A 22,815-nucleotide genomic window follows, 5' to 3' on the forward strand; every position below is an offset into this window, starting at 1 on the left:
GGCACTAGGAGGGAGAATGGAGGATTGGGTAAGCATCTGAGATTGATACTCCTTGAGGATAGATAATCCAAGATAGGAAGTATATTGACACTCTTTGAGGATTGGATAGGGTATCCAACACAAGAGTGGTCGAAGAGGACCGCTATTCTTTGAGGATTACAAATCCAAGAAAAGAATAGTCTTAAAAGGACATACCTATTGAACATTTGGATGGGGTATGTGTCTTAAGAGGTAGTGTGGTGTCTCACGTAAAGCCTTCCAGCATTATGCTATGTTGACAGTGTTGGTTATGATGTTGATGCTTAAAAGATGGCTTATCAATCCGACTCTTCTTATGAGAATATTTCAGTTTGAGAGAATCCTTGTACCAATTATGTACAATTATGAATACCTCCCTAATTTAGAGGGAGTGTTGGAAAATGTAGCTAGTTTCAGTCTTCATAATTGTCATTGTACTCGTATCATTATGTAACAAGCAAAAGAAGAAAGAAAAATATTATTTTCAAGCATGGGTTTCATGTTCCATTTGACTAGTAAAATAGGTAAAGCATACATTTTATGCTTCTAGGATTTGTCAAGTTAAAAGGATATTTGTCATGAGTCAAGATAGCCATTATCATTTGTATAAGACCCTCTTGGGGAAGTTGTAACATGTAAAAGATATTATGTTTGTGTCTAGAAAGTCATTTGTAACCTCCAAGAACAAGTCGGCCTAGAAGAGGCCTAATTCGACCTCATGAGAAGCATATATATATAGAAGGAACTTTGACATCGATAGCATAAAATCATCTCATCTTTGATCTGCAATCAGAAGCAAGAAGAAAAGGGAGTGATGGTCTAGGAGAAGGAAGAATCTCAAGAAGAAACCAAAAATTTGACCTTTGTCAACATTTCTGCTCACATGTGCGAGAAAGCTAGGGTTTCTAAACTCTGTTGGGGGTCGAAGTTGCAGCTTTGAATTTCAAAGCTGAGGTAAAGGGCTGAAACATTGATTCGGAGCAGATTAGCGGAGGCTTGACCTTTGTTGACTTGGTTGACCTTTGACATGTTTGAGAGAGATTTTTGGAGGGATGACTTGGTGCTTGGAGGAGTTCTTGGTCTTGAAGTTTGGGTCTTGGATTTCTCATTTGAATTGATTCTATAAGAAGAGAAAAAGTTTTTTTTGGGTTTTCCCCTCAGAGGGGTTTGCCCTAGCTTGGAGCCTACGTTTTGTGTTTATTGTCTTCTATGATCTTCATGTTTTATGCTCTTGATAACTGTTTGATAAAAAAAATCTAATAAAGAATAATAAGAAGCTAATATAAGTTCATAAGCAATTATTAAGGATAAGGAGAATTGTTTAAATAGCTGCCCCATTTAATTCTCCAACACCAATTTGGGCACCTTAAAGCACTATATACCAATGTTGTGAAAATTGTAATCGGGATAATATCGGCGAGGGGAAAAAATCATAAAAATCATAAAAATCGAGAAAAAACCAATAAAAATCAGGAAAAAATCGGAAAATACAAAAACAATAACCGTTGTAGCTCCAGGTATATATTTCTTGGGCCAATACCATTCAATGCTGATGAAGCCACCTTTTTACAATATCCCTCAAACACACATAATTGTATTCTCAATGCAAAGGTTCGTATCCAACTTTCAGTGCCCTGATGCTACAACGCTTGTTGGGTGCATTATCTGGGTGTTTCACTAATAGACAAGAGCCAACACTGCTGGGCATTCTCATTCCTTCCACGATTAACAGGAATCAAACAAGCTCCACGCAGGTTCAATTTGACACATTAAAACTGATTTCTGGGCATACAAACAAGCAACGCAGAGATTGAATTGCAGACAATGCAGAGAATACAAAAATGGCAGTCTAGCGTTGATACATTTGTTCCACAAGTTCTGGTTGTCACATCATGCCATCGATTTTCAGAAGACACACTAGACACTTCAAACCAAGTAATGGATAACAGATTTGTTTGTAACAGTTCACAATTCCTTCCGTGATTTTTTCCCATCGAATCGCGATTTTTTGGGAAAAAGACTTTCATAAAAATCACGCGATATTATCGGTCAAGTGAAAAAACCGCGATTTTCGCAACACTGCTATATACTGGCAGTCGACCTCATCACTTGGAGACACATTTGGACCATCATATAACCTTATGAATTTCTGTTCACACGTGCAAGTTGAGGGGGAGTCTTCTGATGTTGACCGAACTCATCTTTTGGCCTGCATTGACCAAGTTTTCTAGGCACAGTTTGACCGCAGTTGACTGAATCTGTTTCTGGAAGCTTGACTGCAGTTGACCAAATTCCTGAGGTGGTTGCAAGAGGCTGAATTTTGGCCTAATTGACCAGAGTTGACTAGCTGAGGCAGAAGGGCAAATTTCTCTCTGTTTGACCAGGTTTGACATGTGTGGATTTATGTGGTTAGTTTGACTTAGTTTGACTTCGAAAATCAGATTGTACATTTGTTGAATTCATCAATTTCTCCTAAAAAAGATTGCTGGGTTTTCCCTAGTTAGAGTTTTCCCAAAGTAAAATTTTGTGTCTCGTGTTTGGCTGTCGCTTCATGATCCTACTATCATTATTCCATTATAGCTGAAATTTTCAATTTATAATTGCTTAATGATGAATGCGACATAAGATGAATTAATTAAAATATCACCGGAAAGTAATTATCAGATTAGAAGATCTTGAAAAATCAACGCCTTGGACATTGAGAGAGCTCAACAATTATTGTTTTTCTTCTTATGCAATATCAGAGTCTTCTTTGTCTAGCTTTCATCATTTTGTATTTTTGCTTTTTATTACTTCCCTATTTGTGTCTAGGAGATGCATTTCACTCCCATATCACCAGTATGGTTGGTTGTAATTTGAAGACCCATTGACATATTCTGGCCATCTGTGGATTTTGACATAATCTCTCTCTCTCTCAGTAATAATGACTATTGTAGGGTTATAGGCAAGAACAAACTTAAGCTGCTTATCACAACTGTAGATATAATCTGAAAGACTGAATTAGATTTTTTTCATGCCTTGTTTTTGGTTTCAACGGATTCTGCACAAATATCTCTGAGCATTATCATAATATTAATGTAATTGGACTGGGATCACCAATAATGCGATTAAGTGCAAGGGTCCATTATTCCATAAAAAATCCCGTAAATGGAATCATAGTGAACATAATTTGCCACTCCAAAATAAATTCACTCAACTTTCGGGAACTTAAGGAGGAGAAGTATTTTCTGCTCAAACAGGCAAAGATACAAATCTGGAAATGGCTAATCTCCAATGGCCAGGTTTTCATATTCATCCCATTTACTATGGAGAACAGTACTCTGGTAAATGACATTTGTTTTTTGTTCAACAACCAACTTACAGCAGACAGTTCTGCAATCAATCTACATTGACAATCTGGATAATTACTAGGGATTCATTTCTCATGGCATACTATTGAAATTTTCATTGGACCCATAGAAGGTGTATACTATATTTCAATTGGGATCATTGTCATAGTTATGTTATTGCACAGACGCACTTGTTGGAGCCTATGCCGTGAACAAGGGTTACTAAAGATCGTCAGTTTAACAAATTCTGGATTACCTTGGTGAGTGATGGATACACAGGAATTCAACCTTCAATCCCATGCAATATCTGGTTTTCTCAAATTTCCATTGCAGTATTTATGTACATGCTCTGAATTTTGGGTAGAATGAAAGCAAAACTAGATTTTGGAATTACTTCATATAATTGCATACGAATAAGATTCTATGCCTGCTAAAATGCAATGACAAAATAAAGTAAATATAACATTCATTCTGAGATGCCTTGTAGTCAAAGACTGTCTCCACAGTAGCAGGCTATTTATATCTTCTCATCAGTCTTTGATTTCCATTGTAGTCTACCAAGTGATCAAGTATTCCTGATAATGATTAAACAATTGGATTCTAGAAGATAATTCCAATTCCCAAACAAACACTCAATTTCAGCTTTGATTTTCAATCAATATGTCAAGAGCACCTACCACATTAAGGTAAATAGAAAACCGATGTTTATCACCAACAATGCATTGCAAGTTATTGTAGCCAATTGCAACCATAGTTTCACATAGACATTCAGCAAAGTCAACTTGAATCTTATTAAGATCACTGGTCCAAGTAAATCGATGACTGATGAATTCTTCAGTTGCATGTATGAGGATCTGAAATATCTTGGTGATAGTAGAATCAAATGCCACAGGAGTTTCATCAGATGGCCTTCGCCTGCAACACCCAGTGAACAGAATTTAATCTTATGATAGAGCCATTTACTCTCTTATAGTGACATAAATAAAGTTGATATTACCAGCATACCTTTGAGAAATGAGCTTAAAGAATTCACAAGCACTAAGACCAAAATCAGAAAAAAGAAGACGACCACATCTGTAAAAAGTGGTATGTGTTAGCTTCATTCACACTGCTTTTAACCTTAAAGGCAATGACAATACAGGAAGAGATAAATCATTTGCAGAGATCAAGCATGATAAGGCTGCAGCTTACACATCAATCAAACCAGAGCCTTCGAGTGCTGATATAGGAGCCCATTCAGCATATGTATTAATAGCATTAAGAGCTGCTTTAACTGTAGCAGCATCCTGTTCGGCTTTATCTATCTCATTGATCTTCATATCTTCTTGAACTGCTAGAAAATGCTGACAAACTAGCTGCACAAAAGCGAGTCTGCCTATCACCTAAACAAGCATACAAATTAAAATCTAATTTTAACATGAATTTTGCCCTTACCCTATGTAAAAAAGACAAAATTTCTGATAAATAATGTGTCAGTCCGTGCAATAACTGCCGCCGTCGATCTCCTATGAAAGATGGGAAAACAAGAACTTCAGAAAGAGAGAGATGATAGTTGTTCATGAGCAAAAGAGATGATAGTTTTTCTTATATTTATATTGTACTGTTCATTATTCAATATCTGTCAGTTTCTTATCCAAAAAAAACCAATGACAATGAATAAACTTATGAACCCTCTAAATCTTCATTATGCACAGTGATGTCTTCTGGAAGCCACCTCAACACCATAGCAACAAGTTCTGCCTAAACATGCATGATCAACAGAAAGTCATCTTGGGACCGAAACACATCTTAGCAAGTTAAATTAACAAGGGAGTGTTAGATGCATCTCCCAAGAAAAATATACTAAAGCTAAATATAACCATAAAACAATGTAAAAAAACAAATAATACCAAAGGCTAGGTATTAGGTAACACTCTAATATTCACCAATAGGCATACATATACATACATGTATTGGACTCTGATCACAGATAAAGACAAGATTTGGCAATAAGTCCTGCCATAGAGGAAACCCTGCTCTCCTTACCACCTACAGTGAGAAGACATTGCAATCAGATAAATTTATAGATTATGACTATGACTTCTGCACAAAGACATGAACAACTCATTGCACCTCTTAAATTTGTAATCACATCAAAAGGTAAAGAAAAAGGAAAAATAGCAGAAATTGTGCAATATACAAGAGATAAAACAGAACATCAAACATGGCACCATCTTGTTCTTATTTGTACATAAGAAGCTTGCTCTATCAGCACAGGAATGAAAATCAGGAAACCATGGCAATGGTTCTAACCTCTGCTACAAGTGCTGCAGTCTGGCTCTTCAATGCCCATTCTTCATGAGGCTTTGCTACTTCACAAATCATATTAACTGTGATCTTTGCAAATTCTTCCCTTTCTTCAGTGCTGAGCTCCTCCCATCGCAACCGCACTAGATGCTGCCATAAAACATTAGAAATAAGTGAAGCATAGAAAAACTACTATAGGAGTGTTCTGTTGGACTTGATGTAAAAAGAAGCTACTGCAACGGTTTTCTGCAACATTTTTTTATTATCAACAGAGGTGAGGACACAGATTACCAAAATCAAATTACCCCTGAAGCTGAAAGAGTTTCTTATAGCAGTTCATCTAAAAGCTAAGTCACAACACATGGATACAAGTATCCAACAAGGGGGATGTAGATTCCCCCCACAACACAACACAGGAGACACATAAAAAGAATTATATATAGATATAATTTCTATGAAATTAAAATTACAGATATAAAATAGAGACATAAAGATGTAAAAAAATTTAAACATTTAGAAAATAAAAGTACATCAATCACTAATTAGGACAACCATTGACACAACGAAACATATCTGCACGCTTCTGTTGGCCTTCACATAAAAAGAAGCTATTGTAAAGGTTTTCTGCAACAATTCTTATCATGAACAGAGGTGAGGATAGAGATTACCAAAATCAAATTACCCCTGAAGCTGAAAGAATTTCTTGTAACAGTTCATCTAAAAGCTAAGTCACGACACATGGATACAGGAGTCCAACTCAATATATGTAGATCACCCCACAACAGATCTGCATACATTTTTTAAGTATTGTGGAATTATTTTTTAACTCTTTTGGTGACCTGAGTGTCCAGTACATTGGGACATTCTATGGCAGCATCAGACATGTTACCTGCTACGTTGTACCTAGCAAAAATGAAGACCATGTTGTCGCCAAAATTGTACAGGCACCGCAACAACTGCTCAGGGCGGGGGCTGTCACTCTGATCCCTACCCACTCCATTCTAGCTGTCTCACAACAGCAGGCTATGGGGGCTAGTCCCTATGAAATGAGGTGAAGGAAAACAAGTTGGAAACCAACTTGCTTGGGAGACACGGATGAGTGACCTAGCTACTTGGTAAAATTTTGGCAAGATTAATGATTAGATTAGATTTTCAAGTATCAGACCAGTGCCTTGTGGAGTCACAATTCTTGCTTAACATAAATTAATGCCAAGTAACAGGGTGAGCACCTGCTGCTTGAATGATTGACTAAGCTATATGATGTGCAAACCCTAGAATCTATGTGTGATGCAATGATCTTGGTTATTTTTAATTATATGCCTAGTCTAAGTAGAACCTGTCCTTAGTTGTTTTGAGAAACAGTCTTTAGAGTAGGTTGTGAAATGGAAGCCAAAGGGAAGCAGGCAGTGATCTGATTAACGATACCTCCCCCTTGTGTTCCACCCACCCAATGCCTTCGACGCTGCAAGGACTGTGGCTCTGATGACTACAAGGTCATTGTGTTAACCACTAAGAAGATTTGAGTTTCTCAAGCTAATTGGAAAAGGCTTGCCCTAGATCTCTGTCAACAAAGCTTATGCTAGGAGGTAAATTTTAATGCAATCTAGAACTAGTATGATTGTGCAAGAGGTTATGAGTGAGACTTTTAGGTGAGATTACTTAAATGTTCCTTCTAGTAATTAATTATATTTTACCCACGTTATGATGTTAAGTACTCCACAATGTTTAGAAAAGGTAATCTCGACCAAAAGTCAAGTGTTAGATTTTAACAGTGCCAACAAGAGATAAGATATCCACAAGATGCAATTGCTTAATGAATATAGATTCGAAAATGATAAACAACAGTTAACCGATGATTTAGTATGATAAGCCAATGATCATTATCCACAAAAGACAATAAATGTTCTTAGCCAATGTTCTTCAACAATATGATTTACAAATTTTCGAGTTAAGAACACTTAGATGAAATCTAGACCACCGCCAATTAGATGCACAAATGAAACAAGTTATTTCAATACCACTTGGATTAGAGAGACTTAGGGACAATACTTAAACCAAATATTTGATATGTGCTTATATTAGATGTGAATTTTTGAACTTTGTAGCATATAAACTCACAAGGAAAACACAATGTTAGTCACTTCCACAATGTAAATACTAGAAACAAGTAACAATAAAATATTGAGCTACGAAAACACTTGTCCACTTTATGTTCCAATGATTTTTTATGAGCAATAAGTGACTTTTATGACAGCAATAAGTAAATTAGCTTAGATGTCAAATTCAAAGTGCATATGTTTGCCCAATATCATAAAGAGAGACCCAACTCCCAAGTAGACTTAGCCAACTTAAGAATTTGGATGGATTAGCCTTTCAAATACATAATTTACCACTGTTATATCAGATTTATTATGCAGAAATATCAGTTACTGAAACTTCAAGATTCATGCCAATCTATGATTGCCCAACTTATGCAATTTATTCCTTAATATGCCAAGCAACTTATGAATGATTTTTATGGCCAATTTAGGATGTTTTTATCACTGATATGACTTAATTTAATTGCTCAAGTAAGACAATGAGGAAACAAGGGTTAGGAGATTAAACCCTTAGGCCCTAGGCCTTCAAGTCTATTAGCCCAACTTGTGCAATTTTTGTCCAATGACTTGATACCTGAAAATACAAACTTTGAACCAATTTTCTCTGCAAAACACACCAACAATCAGGCTAGAAGATTTTCGGAGATAATCATATGGCAGATTAGGGCCAAGAGAGGGAAAGAGAGAGCCCAAAATGAAGGGAAAAGCTTTCAATAGGCCTGTGGCTACAGGAAAGGCCTATTAGGCCTTAGGGAAAGCCCAAAAGAGGTTGTCGTTGGGCTTAGGAAGGGCCGAGAGGCCTACTAGGGGTTCCGGCCTAGGGTTTTGAGGCCCTAAAGCCTGCGGCGCCCTAGAGAAGGCCTCAAAAGAGGCAGCCGCAAGCCCTTTTAGGGCTGTGGCTAAAGAGAGAGGAGCATTAAGGGCGAGAGGAGCATCGAGGGCAAGCAGAGGGGCCAAGGAGGCTTAGCAAAGGAGGAGGGAGGCCACAGAGGGAGGGCGGAGGGATAGCGAAGGAGGACGGAGGGATAGCGGAGGAGGACGAAGGGTCAACGAAGGTCGAGGAGAGGGAGAAAAGGCCTCTAGGGCATGCGGCAAGGGTTAGAGAGCATGCCGAGAGCCCTAAGGCTTACGGCCAGCCTTAGGAAGCTTGAAAGGCTTGACGTAGAGGGCCATATAGGTGACGCTGGGGCTTGGAGGAGAAAATCGGGGCTAGGAGCCCTGAAAACCTTGAAATCATTGCTCAGAAAAAAATTATGCTTCAACTCCTCAATTTTTTGAAAATTCTTCTGTGGGTAGCCTTGCAAATTTTCTAAGAGACTAGATCCTACCCTCAAGGGCCTAGATCTAGCTCTTCTTCCACTTGATCCTTTGATCCAACCTGCAAAAATGAAAAAATACAACACCCAAAGCTCAAATCCTTCTTTTGATCCCTTCGAGTTCAAGGGATTCAATAGAGAATTGTAACACTTTGGGAGTTAGGGTAATCCCCTAAGCATCACTCTTCCCCATTGGGATCTTGTGTGTGTTGTCTCTTTTCGTGGTTTTCTTTCTTGGGTTAAAATTAACCTTAGAAAAGTTTAATCATCACACAATATTAGAATAGTTTTGATTTAAATTCACTCATGCAACCTATTTTAGATTTACATTCATTTCATGAGAACAATCTATAATAGTTTCCCTTTAGATTAACCTACCTACAATCTATAATAGTTTCCCTTTAGTTTTATTCATTTCTTATAATAGATTAATCCTAATTTCTTGCTTTAGGTTAGATTTTATTTCATTTTATTACCTTAGATTTCATTTCTTGCGAAGAGTAACGAACCTCCATCAAACTCTTTCCTGCTCTCCACCATTACAGGCCTAGCCTGATCCTTGCCGTGATCATGAAAGAGTTTGTTGGTTGAAGTAGCTTAATTAGGGCCCCCCTCTTCTATGTATTCTTATTCTGAGATTGGGGAAACCAATGAGCATCCGACTTGTGAAGTAAGGCTTTGGGCTTGTTCCCTTAGCATTGGACCTCCTTGCGAACAGACTGACTTATGGGCTCTCAAAGGTATTCAATGAAGCCTAAGCTTCCCCCGTAGGATCCCCTTGCAGTTTACCTTAACCCAGAGAGGATAAGGCTCAAGGAAAACAACCTTATATTAGTTTTAATTTTTTGCAATCGCCCATTTGCACGTTGTGCATACACACAATAAATTCATTTAAACCCAAGTGAAAATCTAACTTTAACTAGAATAGACCAAGTACACTCCATCACATTTCTTTTGCATCAATTCGTATGTTATCATTATCTCATTGCCACTTTACACCGCAAGCTCATTTACTTTTGGGAATTGTATTTCCAAGTTCAAGTACATTTACATTCAAGCACTTCATTCCCTTAGTACTTTTACTTCAAGCATTTTACTTCTAAGTTTTACATTTCAAGTAATATCTCACGATTTGATCATTGTTTTCCAAGCTATCTTACTTGGCACTAGTCTCTATCTGGTTATATTATTTGTGAGCATTTCATTCAATTTGTTTATCATTGTTACATCTATTGTTTATGAATGATCACGGTGCTTACGGTTATTTACTTGTTAAATCATTTACGTGCTTTGAGGTACATGTTGTAATTTGTTAATGATTGAACGTTTCATGGGTAACTCATTTAACTCTTAGAACTTGATTTAGTTTAACTTAGCTTAAATCAAACCTAATGTCCCGAGCTTTCTTTCAGGTGATCTAGCAGGGAAATATGATCTTGTGGGTGGGAATGATCTTCTTTAGACTTTACACTTTCAGAAAAACGAAGACAAAACTAGCTTTTGGCCAAGCCTTTACGTGCATCTTCATCAGTCATGAATTGTGACTTCTAATATTGAAGAAAATTTTCAACCAAATCTTGAAACAGAGTGATGGTTCCAAGGTCATAGAAATCATCAACTTGACATGTTCCAAGAGAAACAATGAATAATCTTATCAAAGTATTTTGGTGAATGATATTTTCTTTTGAAACATATATGATGAACCTTGTTGCATGATCAAGTATTGACTATGGATTCCCATCAAATTTTTGAATGTTTATCGTAGTGATTGCATCACAATGATTTGGATATGCAGGAATTCGTTCGACATCCAAAGCAAGGAATGACTCATGCAGTATCCCAAGAAGTCGTTACCTTGATTTATGCATAATAATCAAGTGTGGAGTCACTAGGGTGAATTCAAATGCCTAGAGAGATGTTTGTTTCACCCTACAAAAATTGAAATTGAAGTTCAATGAAGAACTAGGGCTTCGTTCCTATATTGGAGTTGCAAAAGAGAAATTTATCTTATTGTTAGGGATAAAGCTAAATATTTAAATTTCATGAAGGTAGACTCACTTCGTCCATGGCAACAACACAAAAATTGTTGCCACAAAATCTAGCACGCCTTGGAGAGGGGTACCCTCAAAGGCTAAAAATAGACCAAGTGACAACAATGGGTTGATGGCCCACTATCACCATAGCCAAAACCCCCTGCTCTTTACGAATTTTCACCAATGGGAGGAGTCTCGATATGTGAGAAGGTCACCTAAAATAGACATTCAAATGTTAGGGGACAAGGTGACTCAAATAGACATTGTACAAGAAAGACACAACAATGGCTCAAAGCTCCAGTTGGAGACAATTCGCTTTCTATATAGAGATCTAGGGAGGGAAATACATGACCTAGGGTTTGATTGATTGGTTGAGTGGTGGATGAACCTAGTGCCAAGATGCAAAGAAAGGGTTTCCAATAATGAATTTCAATGAAATAAAGGTACATGAAACCCTCAAACAAGCCTCTAAATTGAAGCAACACAAACTAGAGTTTTACCCTGGTGCTACAAACTAGGGCAAATAAATTATCGATAAGATTGAAATGGATGCACACCAAAAAGAGGGATTTTGTGGCAAATACCCTCCTCTTGATGTTTAGGCCTTCCAACCCCCAAAATGTTCCTTTCCTAGGGATTCACACTAAGCCCTAATTTCAAAGCTTATCCTTGAAAAGGCCGAAATTAGAGAGAAGCATTTATGAAGGAAATGTTTGATCACCAATCAAGAAGACCAGTCCCTTGTCCCTTGGGAGAATGGAGCCTATGATTTGATAGGATAACTAATAAGTTTCTAAGGAGGCCGAATTTTTTACGAACTACCAACAAAAAATTCAAGCAATTATCTATGAAAAAGATAATGGATTTTTCATGGGAGGGCCAAGAAAGTTTCACCAATAGGACATTCATTCACATGTAATTCAATCAGTAATGCATGGAATAAATTATATAGACATCAATCAATATATCTTCAACAAATTATGGCACAATTAGCATAACCTAGAATCACCATTATTCCATACATTAGACATGTAGAATATAGATATTCAACAACTAAGTTCACTTACAGGATAACATGCAAAGATTCCATCCGTTGGTCCAAAGAATAGCTCCAAACTTAAAAGATAGACAAAATTAGCTCCAAATGTCAATGCATTCATAGATTCCAAGTTCTCCGCAAGAAAGAACGTCAAATTCCGCTAGAGAGGCCGAAACTCCTAAGCGATGACGTTAAGTTCAAATGATTCCTCCTCTACTTATATGAGGAGTTTGTGATCTTATTTTAGCCTACTAGCCCCTATAGCAATAAAATAATGTGCTAGTAGCCAATGAATAAAACTCAAACTAGCCCACATGTGTGAGCCATATGAGAGAAGAAGTTGACGTCATCCATGTGTAGGCTTGCTTAGAGCAAGCGTTGAGGACTCAGGGTACCATGATGTGAGTAGAGGACCTCTTCAGTCATCTCCTAAGGGTTGGCCCCTAGGTCTCTATCAATCTCCCTTAGTGGAACCCTAGTTTTGACCTTGGGGCACCAAAATCATCTCATGGGTCTCTAGGTGGTCAAAATGCTTGCCTCTGCTCCAACATTAAGGGCTCTCAAGGTATTAGACCATCCTCCTTTGGGCCCTGGATCAGTTGCCAATCCCTCATGAAGTGCTAAGTCAACAAAGGGCATGTTGGGTCAAGGTGCATCATCCCATAAAAGTCAGAAATGTAAGGCAAAGTGTTGGAACACTATGGGTGTTGGTGGCGCCCGTGGCTATGTGTGATGCTTTCCTACAACTCAAAAACCCATGGCTCTCAACGCCCCATCTATGGGTGTCAATATGTTCCTCTAAGAGACTTGGGCCCTAGTTTAGTTGCCCAACCCATGGTTGTGGAACCACCTAACAATCACACACAATATCCAATGCTAGCATCTACGTCGTTAGGTATATTTAATCATTTTTGCATCTAAGTGAACCAAGCTTGAAAGTAATAGGAAATTTGACAATTCAAACAAAGCTTCCCTTCCAAAATTAAAGCTTTGACCTCGAAATAGTGTTACCTCCCTGTCACCCACCATTTTGTGGTTGATATCCCTGGAAAAATATTTTCTCCAAGATGGTCCTCAGCCAGCAGCCACAAACTAGCTTGTCGTGCCATTTCTCTACCACTTGAGCCAGCCATGTGGTCCCTCACCCATTTGCCATGATCGTATGCTTGAAGGTGGGCCTCCAAAACCTAAAGGTATGCCTAGTCATTTGGTAAATGAGTATTGTAGTTTGTTTATCATGGACACTTCCAGGCACAGATTTATGTGGGGATTCAGCGGCAAGAATAGGCTAGGTTTGTGTTCTTGTCCCCTAGACCTCTTTTTGGATGTTAACCTTGGACACTAGTCCCATGGGATCTCTTCTACTGACCTTTGGGTTGGTACTACATGGGAAACCATGACTTTAGTTGCGGGATCCCGCTCCTCATCCACATATATCACTCCCCTTCCACTCATTATAACCTTATTCATTACTTCTCCCACCTAGGTCCACATTCCTCCACTTGAATCCACATAGAGTTGACCTTCCCCCTACCCTTGCCCACACCTTCGGTCAGGCCTGGAATGATGCCGCGAAATTCATGCAGCTAAAAAGGAAAAGTAAAAGCATAATTAGCCACATTCAATAGGGAAATGTACCACAAAACGCAAAAGATGGTCGAACAAACACGTTTAACACATGGGCAAAAGCCAATACATGAGCTCTACCCCATCATCATGGCAATCGCCCTGGTTCCTACAAGCCCTAGATGAGCCTCCTTTTATCATTTAGGAACCCATGATTGTCCCAACCTCTGGTGGGCAATGAACCGCCCTACCTTAAAGGGGGTATCCATTGCTATATCTTACACATCATGCTCTTACCCCTTGAACCGCTTCATTAAAGAAAAATCATAAAAGGCAAAAGGCATATAAAGAACAGTGGAAAAATCAAGGCCAAAACACCTCATGTACTACAATTGCTCCCTATTATACATTATATACCCAAGTGTGGGCTTCCCATTTTCTAGCTACCCTTGTACCCCAGCATGTGGCCCAGGGCTGCCCCTTTTCATTCCCTAATACATTCATCTCTTTATCACATGCTACCACCTTTTGAAGGATGTACCTTGGACATACTATCCCCTTTAGAAGTAGAACCACCTAACAGGATAATTGGTTAACCCCATTTGGAGCTTTGAGACATTAGCACATGCCAAAACCTATTATGGAAGGGCATGCCATTATGAAGTCCCCACCTGTTGTCCATGGTTTGTAAACTATTTTACTCGATTTCCTTGATGACTTGTTGTACTGGAAGGCTAGGGGACTCATTGGATCTTATGCAAGATTGCAGGTAGTCTCCATCTTGGGTTTGGTCTACTTTGCACATGTAGGGTGTACGTTGAGAGCCATGGGCCTCCAAGGCAATAGACAGCACTCCATGAATCCCCAAAGATGTTCAGAGATTGGACGAGATTCACCTATTGGACAAGGAAGATGCACCTGGATCACCTTTGCCCAACCAACCCCACGGTTGTACCATGCACTTGGCAGATGAATTTTGATGTATGGATTATCTTTTCTTGTCTTGGAGCTTCATGATTGGTAAGTCTATTGGTGGTTGGATATATTCTCTTATATGTCAGTACAAATTTAATGCTATTATTCTTTTACTGTCACATGCATTTAAAATGAGATTTTCGCTATACTAGGACTAGTTGTTACATGCATTTAATGCGAAATTGTGGTATGATGTTTCCATATAGCATATCTCTATGTATGGGCCATGTATGTTGAACGAATTTTCCTAGGGGTAATTCTCTGATCGAATTTATCTTGACAAGCCACTTCACCTTGCAAACTTAGTATAAAAGCTTTTAAGGTCACTCTCCTTTGCCCTATATGACAAGCGGAGTTGATCTTGGAGCCTCCTTGACCTAGAAATGAAGTTTATCTTCGTATTCTTCTCGACTCCAATCTCCCCGAAGGATTAGGCACTAGTCTACCATAAGGTGATCAATCAAAGAAAAAAATTTCTTCACCTCTCCTCCTTTATTCTAGGTCTAGCCACATTAGGGATCCTAGGGCATCATTTTCCCGACAAACTACCCATAAGAAAAATTTGATCTCTTGGCCTCTACTATTTTGGTGCGTCTCCTAAGCCTGCTCCAAATTTGAGGAAATTCCAATGGTGGGGTTGTGAGATATCCCAAGCCCTAACCTCGAGATTGGTTTTTGCCCTAAGATTCCCTAGGCTAGTTCCTCATAGGGATCATTTTGCACCATTGAGTAAAAATCATTTCATTGATCCCCTTCTCTTTCGTGTTGAGGTCAAATCTATCATTGATTGCTAGACTCCCTCCTCTTGACCTAACTTGGGTCTACTTGGTACCATGTGGTCCCATACCTTTCAAAAGTCATTTCTTCAAAAACCACTTGGGAAACCAAGTTCAATAAGGATTTTAGGTTTTGGAAGCTCATTTACAATTCACATTCCTTGAATCTAGCCCTTAAATTCTCACCCCCTTATCCTAGAAAGCTTTGTACCTTGCTTAAGACCCAAGCAAGTTCCATTCTTGAGCCTCCGCTAGGAAAGGGTCCCCGAGTTCACTTCACAACCATCTTAGTTGATCTATCCTTTATAAGTGATTCTGTATATATCGGGTCTCCTCCCATTAGTGAAAGTCTGTAACGAGTAGGAAGCTTTAGCTATGGTGACAGTGGGATTTCACTTCAATGTTGCTCTTGACCTAGCACGTGCCCCTCTAGGACCCCCTACTAGCTTGAGCAGTAACATTTTGGCATCGTGTTCGGGAACACAAAACGTGTATTTTGTTCCCAACACGGCATATTGAGATATCATCATTGACAACTCCAATGGAAGAACAAAGCCCTAGTTCTTCATTAAGCTTCAAAGTTAATGCTTGTGGGGTGAACCAAGCATCTATCAAGGCACTTTAATTCACCCTGGCAACTCCATTTTAATCCTAATATGCAAAATCATAGAAAATGGACTATCGTAAAAGAGAGATTAATCTTGGTCCCACATTTGCAAAACTCACCGACCAAGACATTCAAGAACTGCAAAAGAATGGGAATAAATATGCAGAATCTTATCAAAATATATTGGAAGGCATGGATATAGAACTCATGCTCAGGTTTTATAGATCACAACAAGTACAACTCGACATGATGGACTCCTATGAAAGGGATCCTAGTCGCCTCTTTGACCTGGCTCGCCTAACTTATGCTTTGAATATTCTAACTGGCGAGTGAGGATAATGAGCAAAGCAACAGTTATAAAATTGGAAGACAATGACAATGAGAAAGGGAATATATCCTCCAATGATTGCGAAGAGTTGGATCTTGTAAGCCTTCAAATCACACAAGAGAACATGGTTGAATATAGTAGGTCATGCAAGGGGTTAGTAGGGGAATGGAATTCTAGTGAAGTATTCTTCCATTTGCACAAAGAAGAGGTAAAGCTTCATAAGATGAAATGTGAATATAAATAGAACCCTACTAGCGCTCTCTTCCTAGAAGCATACTACCAAAATCATGTGACAAATACCTTAGACATTGTTCTTCAAGGGAAAAGGGAAGAAGAAAAGTCTCGCTTATCCAACAACCAAGTTGAAGATAACCTTGAGGATCTTGGTGATGAGCAAGAAGATGAGCCCTCATTTGGTCCGCAAGACGAAAAGGATGATTTTGAGAACACGTGTTGGGAAGGATGAAGTTGAGACCAACCTTACCTTTCTCAAGGATATTACTCACGATGACTCTCTTTTTGAGAACCTTGAGGAAGGTGATCCCATTTGCCCTTTAGAAGATGACATTTGGAGATTACTTCCATATTGAAAAAGAGAAATGCGAAATTGTTGGTCCTCAATTTGACTATGCTCCCATTTATGGCACTGACAAGGAGGAGGAGGTTGAGAGTGGCCCTCCCTTTCTCCCCAACATCATTTATGAGTACATATCCATCGATACCCTTGGGAAGCAGAATTATCATTTTCCCTTGCTTGAAAAAGAGCAATTGGAGATGATTGATTCTCCTTTTTGGGAAGACCTTGTCTTTGATACCAACAATGACAGGATTGATAAGGCCCTTGCTCATACCTACCTTCCTTATGATTCCAGGAGTATATTCAAATCACTTGAGCCCCTAGAGTTGGATTTTCAGGAAAAGGGTCTCAGCGAAACTTCACCTTCCCCTTTGCCCTTTTACGTTGTTCGTCATCTTGAGTCTTCATCAAGTGATTCCCTCACCCCTTGTCATCTAATCTCAAGTGATTGTGAGCTCTTTCACCCTTCCGAGCATAATGTCCAAGAAGAGCCCCTCATTGATTTAACTTTATCTCTTTGGATGCACCCTCGAGGTTTTGATCAATCTGTGACCTCCCCTCTCCAATGTAACCATCACCTTGAGCAACCTATTTGTTGCACCCCTTCTTTCCCTCATCCTTCGTTCCCCTCTCAGCACGACCTTGTAACATCTACAAAGCATGATACTATAAACAGTGATTGAGAGTGGCCTTTCATTCCACCAATGTGTATTTAGAGGGAAAGCCCTGCACTTCTAGATTGGCTTATTCTCCTTCTCATAGGGCTCCCTTTTACCTCGAATGGAAATCATACTTTCCCACCTCCCTGTTGGAAAATGTAACTAGGTTCACTCATTACTTAATGTATTTGAGTCATCTTGTAATGTACTTGTCAAAAGAATAAAGAAAAGAATTTTTGTTATTATTATTGTGACTTATTAAAGCATGGGTTTCATGCTTGGATCACCATGTTTTACATCAAAGTCCCCATTGAAGACTTCTAGGATTTATCCTGAGTCAATAGAGTCATTGTACTTTTAAGGAGACCCTTCTTGGGCTTTTAAATCATGTAAAAAGGTTAAGCATTGAGTCAAATGTAATTTACATATCCTCCATGTCAAGTCGGCCTAGAAGAGATCAAGTCGGCCTAAGGACACTAATTCGACCTCACATGGATCCTATAAATACAAGCAAGTTGAATTCATTTGGAACACACTCTCTCACAAAAAGTTTGATATCTCTTGAAGCCAAAGGAAGTATGAAGTCGGGAAGCCAAGGAAGTGCGAGTTTGGTGGAGTCTAAGGAGAAGAGAAAAACAAAATTTTGGTGCCTCTCTCTATCTGTTGCTAGAAAAGAGGTTGAAGATATAGAACGCTGACTTGGTGTGGAGGGAAAGTTTGGTCTTTGTCTAGGGTAAAGAGTCTCAAAGAATACTATTGAAAGGAAGAGAATTTTGATTGGGTTTTCCCCTCGAGGGGGGTTTTCCTCTCGAGGGAGGTTTTTCCCTAGCATAGTGCCTACATCTGTTGTCCATTGTTTTATGTGTTATTGCTTTGTTAATTGCTTGATGAACTAAAAGAAGATATAAAGAATCATAATAAAAAATCAAGAACATCACAAGTAATTATCAAGTATAAGAAAATCTTTCTGCCTTTATGATTTTATAACACTCCCACCGGCTTCATCCTCCATACAAATGTATCCGCATTCACTTCAGGATTTTCTACATGAGTTGTCATACAGGTAGGCATATGTATATTGATATGATGAAATGTTGGTTGCACTGGCTTTATGATTACACTTAGCATTAGCATTATTATATGAATGTTAGGGTAGGATGCATTTCATGATGATTTTTGCATTAGAACTAATGTCATGATATTTCTCATGATAGATTAGTTGCATTTAGATTTAAGGATTGAATTTGAAAATTTATTTATATATATTAGTCGATTTCCTGGGTCTAATCCAAGTATGTGCGATCATAAGACTTTGTGAAAGCATGTTGCCCCATGTTTTTCATCTATTATATGTGCAGGTAACAAATCTGTGATAACCAAGAGATGACAGAGTTCTCATGACCTCCCGTTCAAGTAGCTCCGTCCACCTTTTCGAGAGATAATGTCCCAGTTGGAGCCAGATGTTACCCACAATTTTGTGAGCGATATCTCTAGGAGAAAAATAATCTCCAAGATGGTCCTCAACCAGCAGCCCCTTGCAGCCACCAACTAGCTCGTTTTGCTATTTCGCCACCACCTGAGCCAGCGATGTGGTCCCTCACCCATCTACCATGATCGTATGTTTGAAGGTGGACCTCCCGAACATAAAGGTATGCCTTGTCATTTGGTAATTGAGTATTGTAGTTTGCTTATCATGGACACTTCTGGGCACAGATTAATGTGGGGATTCAGCAGAAAGAATGGGATAGGTTTATGTTCTTGTCCCCTATACCTCTTTTTGGATGTTAACCTTGGACACTAGTCCCATGGGATCTCTTTTACTAACCTTTGGGCTGGTACTACATGAGAAACCCTGATTTTGGTTGTGTGGTCCCACTCCCTCATCCACATATATCACTCCCATTCCACTCATTATAACTCCATTCATCACTTCTCCCACCTAGATCCACATAGGGTTGACATTCCCCCTCCCCTTGCCGACACCTTGGGTCAGGCGTGGAATGATGCACCAAAGATTGATGCAGCTAAAAAGAAAAGTAAAACCATAATTGGCCACATTCAACAGGAAAATGTACCACAAAATGCAAAAGATAGTAGAGACAAACACATTTGGCACGTGGGCAAAAGCCAATACATGAGCTCTACCCCATCGCCATGACCATCACCTTGGTTCCTACAGGCCCAAGATGAGCCTCCTTTTATCGTTTAGGAACCCATGATTGTCCCAACCCATGGTGGTCAATGAACCACCCTACCTTAAAGGGGGTATCCACTGCTATATCTTACAAATTATACTCTTACCCCTTGAGCCCCGAGGGGTTAATTATAGAAAAATCATAAAAGGCAAAAGGCATATAAAGAAGGGTGGAAAAATCAAGGTCGAGGCACTTCATGTACCACGATTGCTCCCTCCTATACATTATTTACCCAAGTGTGGGCTTCTCTTTTTCTAGCTACCCTTATACCCCAGCATGTGTCCTAGGGTTGCCCCTTTTCATTCCCTACTCCATTCATCTCTTTATCACATGCTACCACCTTTGGAAGGATGTAACTTGGACACTTTAGAAGTAGAAACCACCTAATATGATACATGGTTAACCCGATTTGGAGCTTGGAGACATTAGCACATGCCAAAGCCCATTATGGAAGGGCATGTCGTTATGAAGTCCCCACCTATTTTGCCTATGGTTTGTAAGTTCTTTAAGTCAATTTCCTTGATGACTTGTAAGTTGTTGTACTGGAACGCTAGGAGACACAATGGATCTCATGTAGGATTGCATGTGGTCTCCATCTTGGGTTTTGTCTCCCTATACGAGGTCCTAACCCTCTAGAGGGCTACATTGGCACATGTAGGGTGTGCGTTGAATGCCATGGACTTCCACAACAGTAGACAACACTCCATGGATCCCCATAGATGTTCAAATATTGCTCGAGATTCACCTATTGGACGAGGAAGATGCATCTAGCTCACCTTTGCGCAACCAGCCCCACGGTTGTACCATGCACTGGCAAATGACCTAGGACTTGCACGCTGATGTGGCATCACTTACACCATCATTTAAGCCCTTACAGATGGTCTATAGGCACCTTCGACTTACTTGGAGACTCCTGAGGTCACTTCTGTGCCCTCACCAGCCATTGGGAGCAACACAGGTTTATGTGGAGAGCAATGGGCCAACCCCTTGTCCATTACTTTTGGAAGTCCAATTCATCATTTTGGCAATTATGGACTTCATCAGGCTTCTTAGAGAGCCCAACGAAATGCATTATTGATTACCCGACCTCTTGAGAGGCTTGTTATTTTGTTTATGAGCTAGTTTGGTGGGCTTGTCACTAAAAGTTAGTTATGTGCACATTATTTTTATTGGGGGGCTAATGTAGGCTCAAATAAGTAAATTGAACTCATTAGAAGAGTATAAGTACAAATAATGAGAGTTCATTTCTTATCATCACTTGGTTTGGACTTGTACCACTATTGAGATTTTCGCTATTCCTTCTTGGTGGACGAAATGTTTGGAGAATGGATGAATTTTGATGTATGGATTATCTTTTCTTGTCTTGGAGCTTCATGATTGGAAAGTTTATTGATGGTTGGATATATTCTCTTACATGTAAGTACAAATTATATGCTATTATTCTTTTTCTTTGTCACATGCAATTAAAATGAGATTTTCGCTATACTAGGGCTAGTTGTTGCATGCATTTATTGCGAAATTGTGGAATGGTGTTTTTATATAGCATATCTCTATATATGGGCCATGTATGTTGAATGAATTTTCCTACGAATAATTCTATGATCGAATTTATTTTGACAAGCCACTTCACCTTGCAAACGAAGTACAAAATCTTTTAAGGTCACTCTCCTTTGCCATAAATGACAAGCGAAGTTGGTCTTAGGGCCTCCTTGACCTAGAAACGAAGTCTATCTTCATATTCTTCTTGACTCCAATCTCCCCAAGGGATTAGGCACTGGTCTACCATAAGGTGATCACTCAAAGAAACATTTTTCTTTACCTCTCCTTCTTTATTCTAGGTCAAGCCACATTAAGGCTCCTAGGGCATCATTTTCCCAAGAATCCACCCATAAGAAAAAATTGATCTCTTGGCCTCTACTGCGTTGGTGTGTCTCCTAAGCCTCCTCCAAATTTGAGGAAATTCCAACAGTGGGATTGTGATAAATCCCAAGGCCTAGCCTCGAGATTTGTTTTTTCCATAAGATTCCCTTGGCTAGTTCCTCATAGGGATCATTTTGCACCTTTGAGTAAAAATCATTTCTTTAATCCCCTTCTCCTCCTTGTTTAGGTCAAATCTATCATTGGTTGCTAGACTCCCTCCTCTTGACCTAACCTGGGTCGACTTGGTCCTGTGTGGTCCCATACCTTTGAAAAGTCAATTCTTCAAAAACCACTTGCAAAACCATGTTCAATAAGAATTTAGGGTTTTGGAAACTCCTTTACAATTCACACTATTTGAATCTATCCCTTAAATCATCACCCCTTTATCCTAGACAGCTTTGTACCTTGCTTAAGAAGCAAGCGAGTCCCATTCTTGAGCCTCCCCTAGGAAAGGGTCACCAAGATCATGTTGGATTGTGTTATATTCTTTCCACGACTACCCTACATAGTTTATGGGGGGGTTAGAGGGGGAACGGAGCCCCCCCTTTGTTGCGTTGACTGCGCAATGGAGGGGTCACAGGGGGGGCAGCGACACCCCTGTACAGGGGGGTTTGAGGGGGGCGATTTAGAGGGGGGATGGAACCCACCCTTGTTGCGTCGACTGCACAGTGGGGGGGTCACAAGGGGGGCAGCAACACCCCTGTACGGGGGGGTTTGAGGAGGGCGATTAGCCCCCCTCTACGAGGTCCAGGGTAGCGCCCTGGAGAAAAAAAAAATTGGACCCTATATTAAGTTGGGCGGACCTACCTATGGTTTTGCGCATGGTTTTCGCACATGGTTTTGGACGCGATGGTTTTCGGTCCATGGTTTTGGACGCGATGGTTTTCGATCCATGGTATTGGATGCATCGGCATGTATAAATATGTATTGTAACAATGAAAGGAACATAATGAAAAAATCAAGTTGGTAGTCCCGGTTTTGAGATCTAGGAGAAAATCTCTGTGTATATGTGTTTTATGTGTTATGCTCTCGCATTGTTTATTGTTGTGTTTTAGAATTCATATGCAAGTAATTTCTATACAGGGTTAAAAC

At 39.4% G+C, this 22,815-nt stretch overlaps 1 protein-coding gene across 1 annotated transcript in view; it reads right to left on the reverse strand.

Annotated features, from left to right (window-relative positions):
- The window catches only part of LOC149246498 (protein HASTY 1-like), a 306,617-nt gene that overhangs the window by 204,135 nt on the left and 79,667 nt on the right, over nt 1-22,815 (reverse strand). The window contains exons 3-9 of the mRNA XM_089457947.1: nt 5,640-5,783; nt 5,295-5,375; nt 5,018-5,087; nt 4,782-4,852; nt 4,539-4,702; nt 4,353-4,421; nt 4,025-4,262 (exon numbers count right to left, since the gene is read on the reverse strand). Of these exons, the coding sequence (XP_089314073.1) occupies nt 4,025-4,262; nt 4,353-4,421; nt 4,539-4,702; nt 4,782-4,852; nt 5,018-5,087; nt 5,295-5,375; nt 5,640-5,783 (837 nt within the window). The remainder of the gene's footprint in view (nt 1-4,024; nt 4,263-4,352; nt 4,422-4,538; nt 4,703-4,781; nt 4,853-5,017; nt 5,088-5,294; nt 5,376-5,639; nt 5,784-22,815) is intronic.

This window comes from Pinus tabuliformis, chromosome 7 (assembly GCF_031772625.1).
Source record: "Pinus tabuliformis cultivar Carrire ecotype Pingquan chromosome 7, CPIR1, whole genome shotgun sequence".
In the NCBI taxonomy this organism is placed as follows: domain Eukaryota; kingdom Viridiplantae; phylum Streptophyta; class Pinopsida; order Pinales; family Pinaceae; genus Pinus; species Pinus tabuliformis.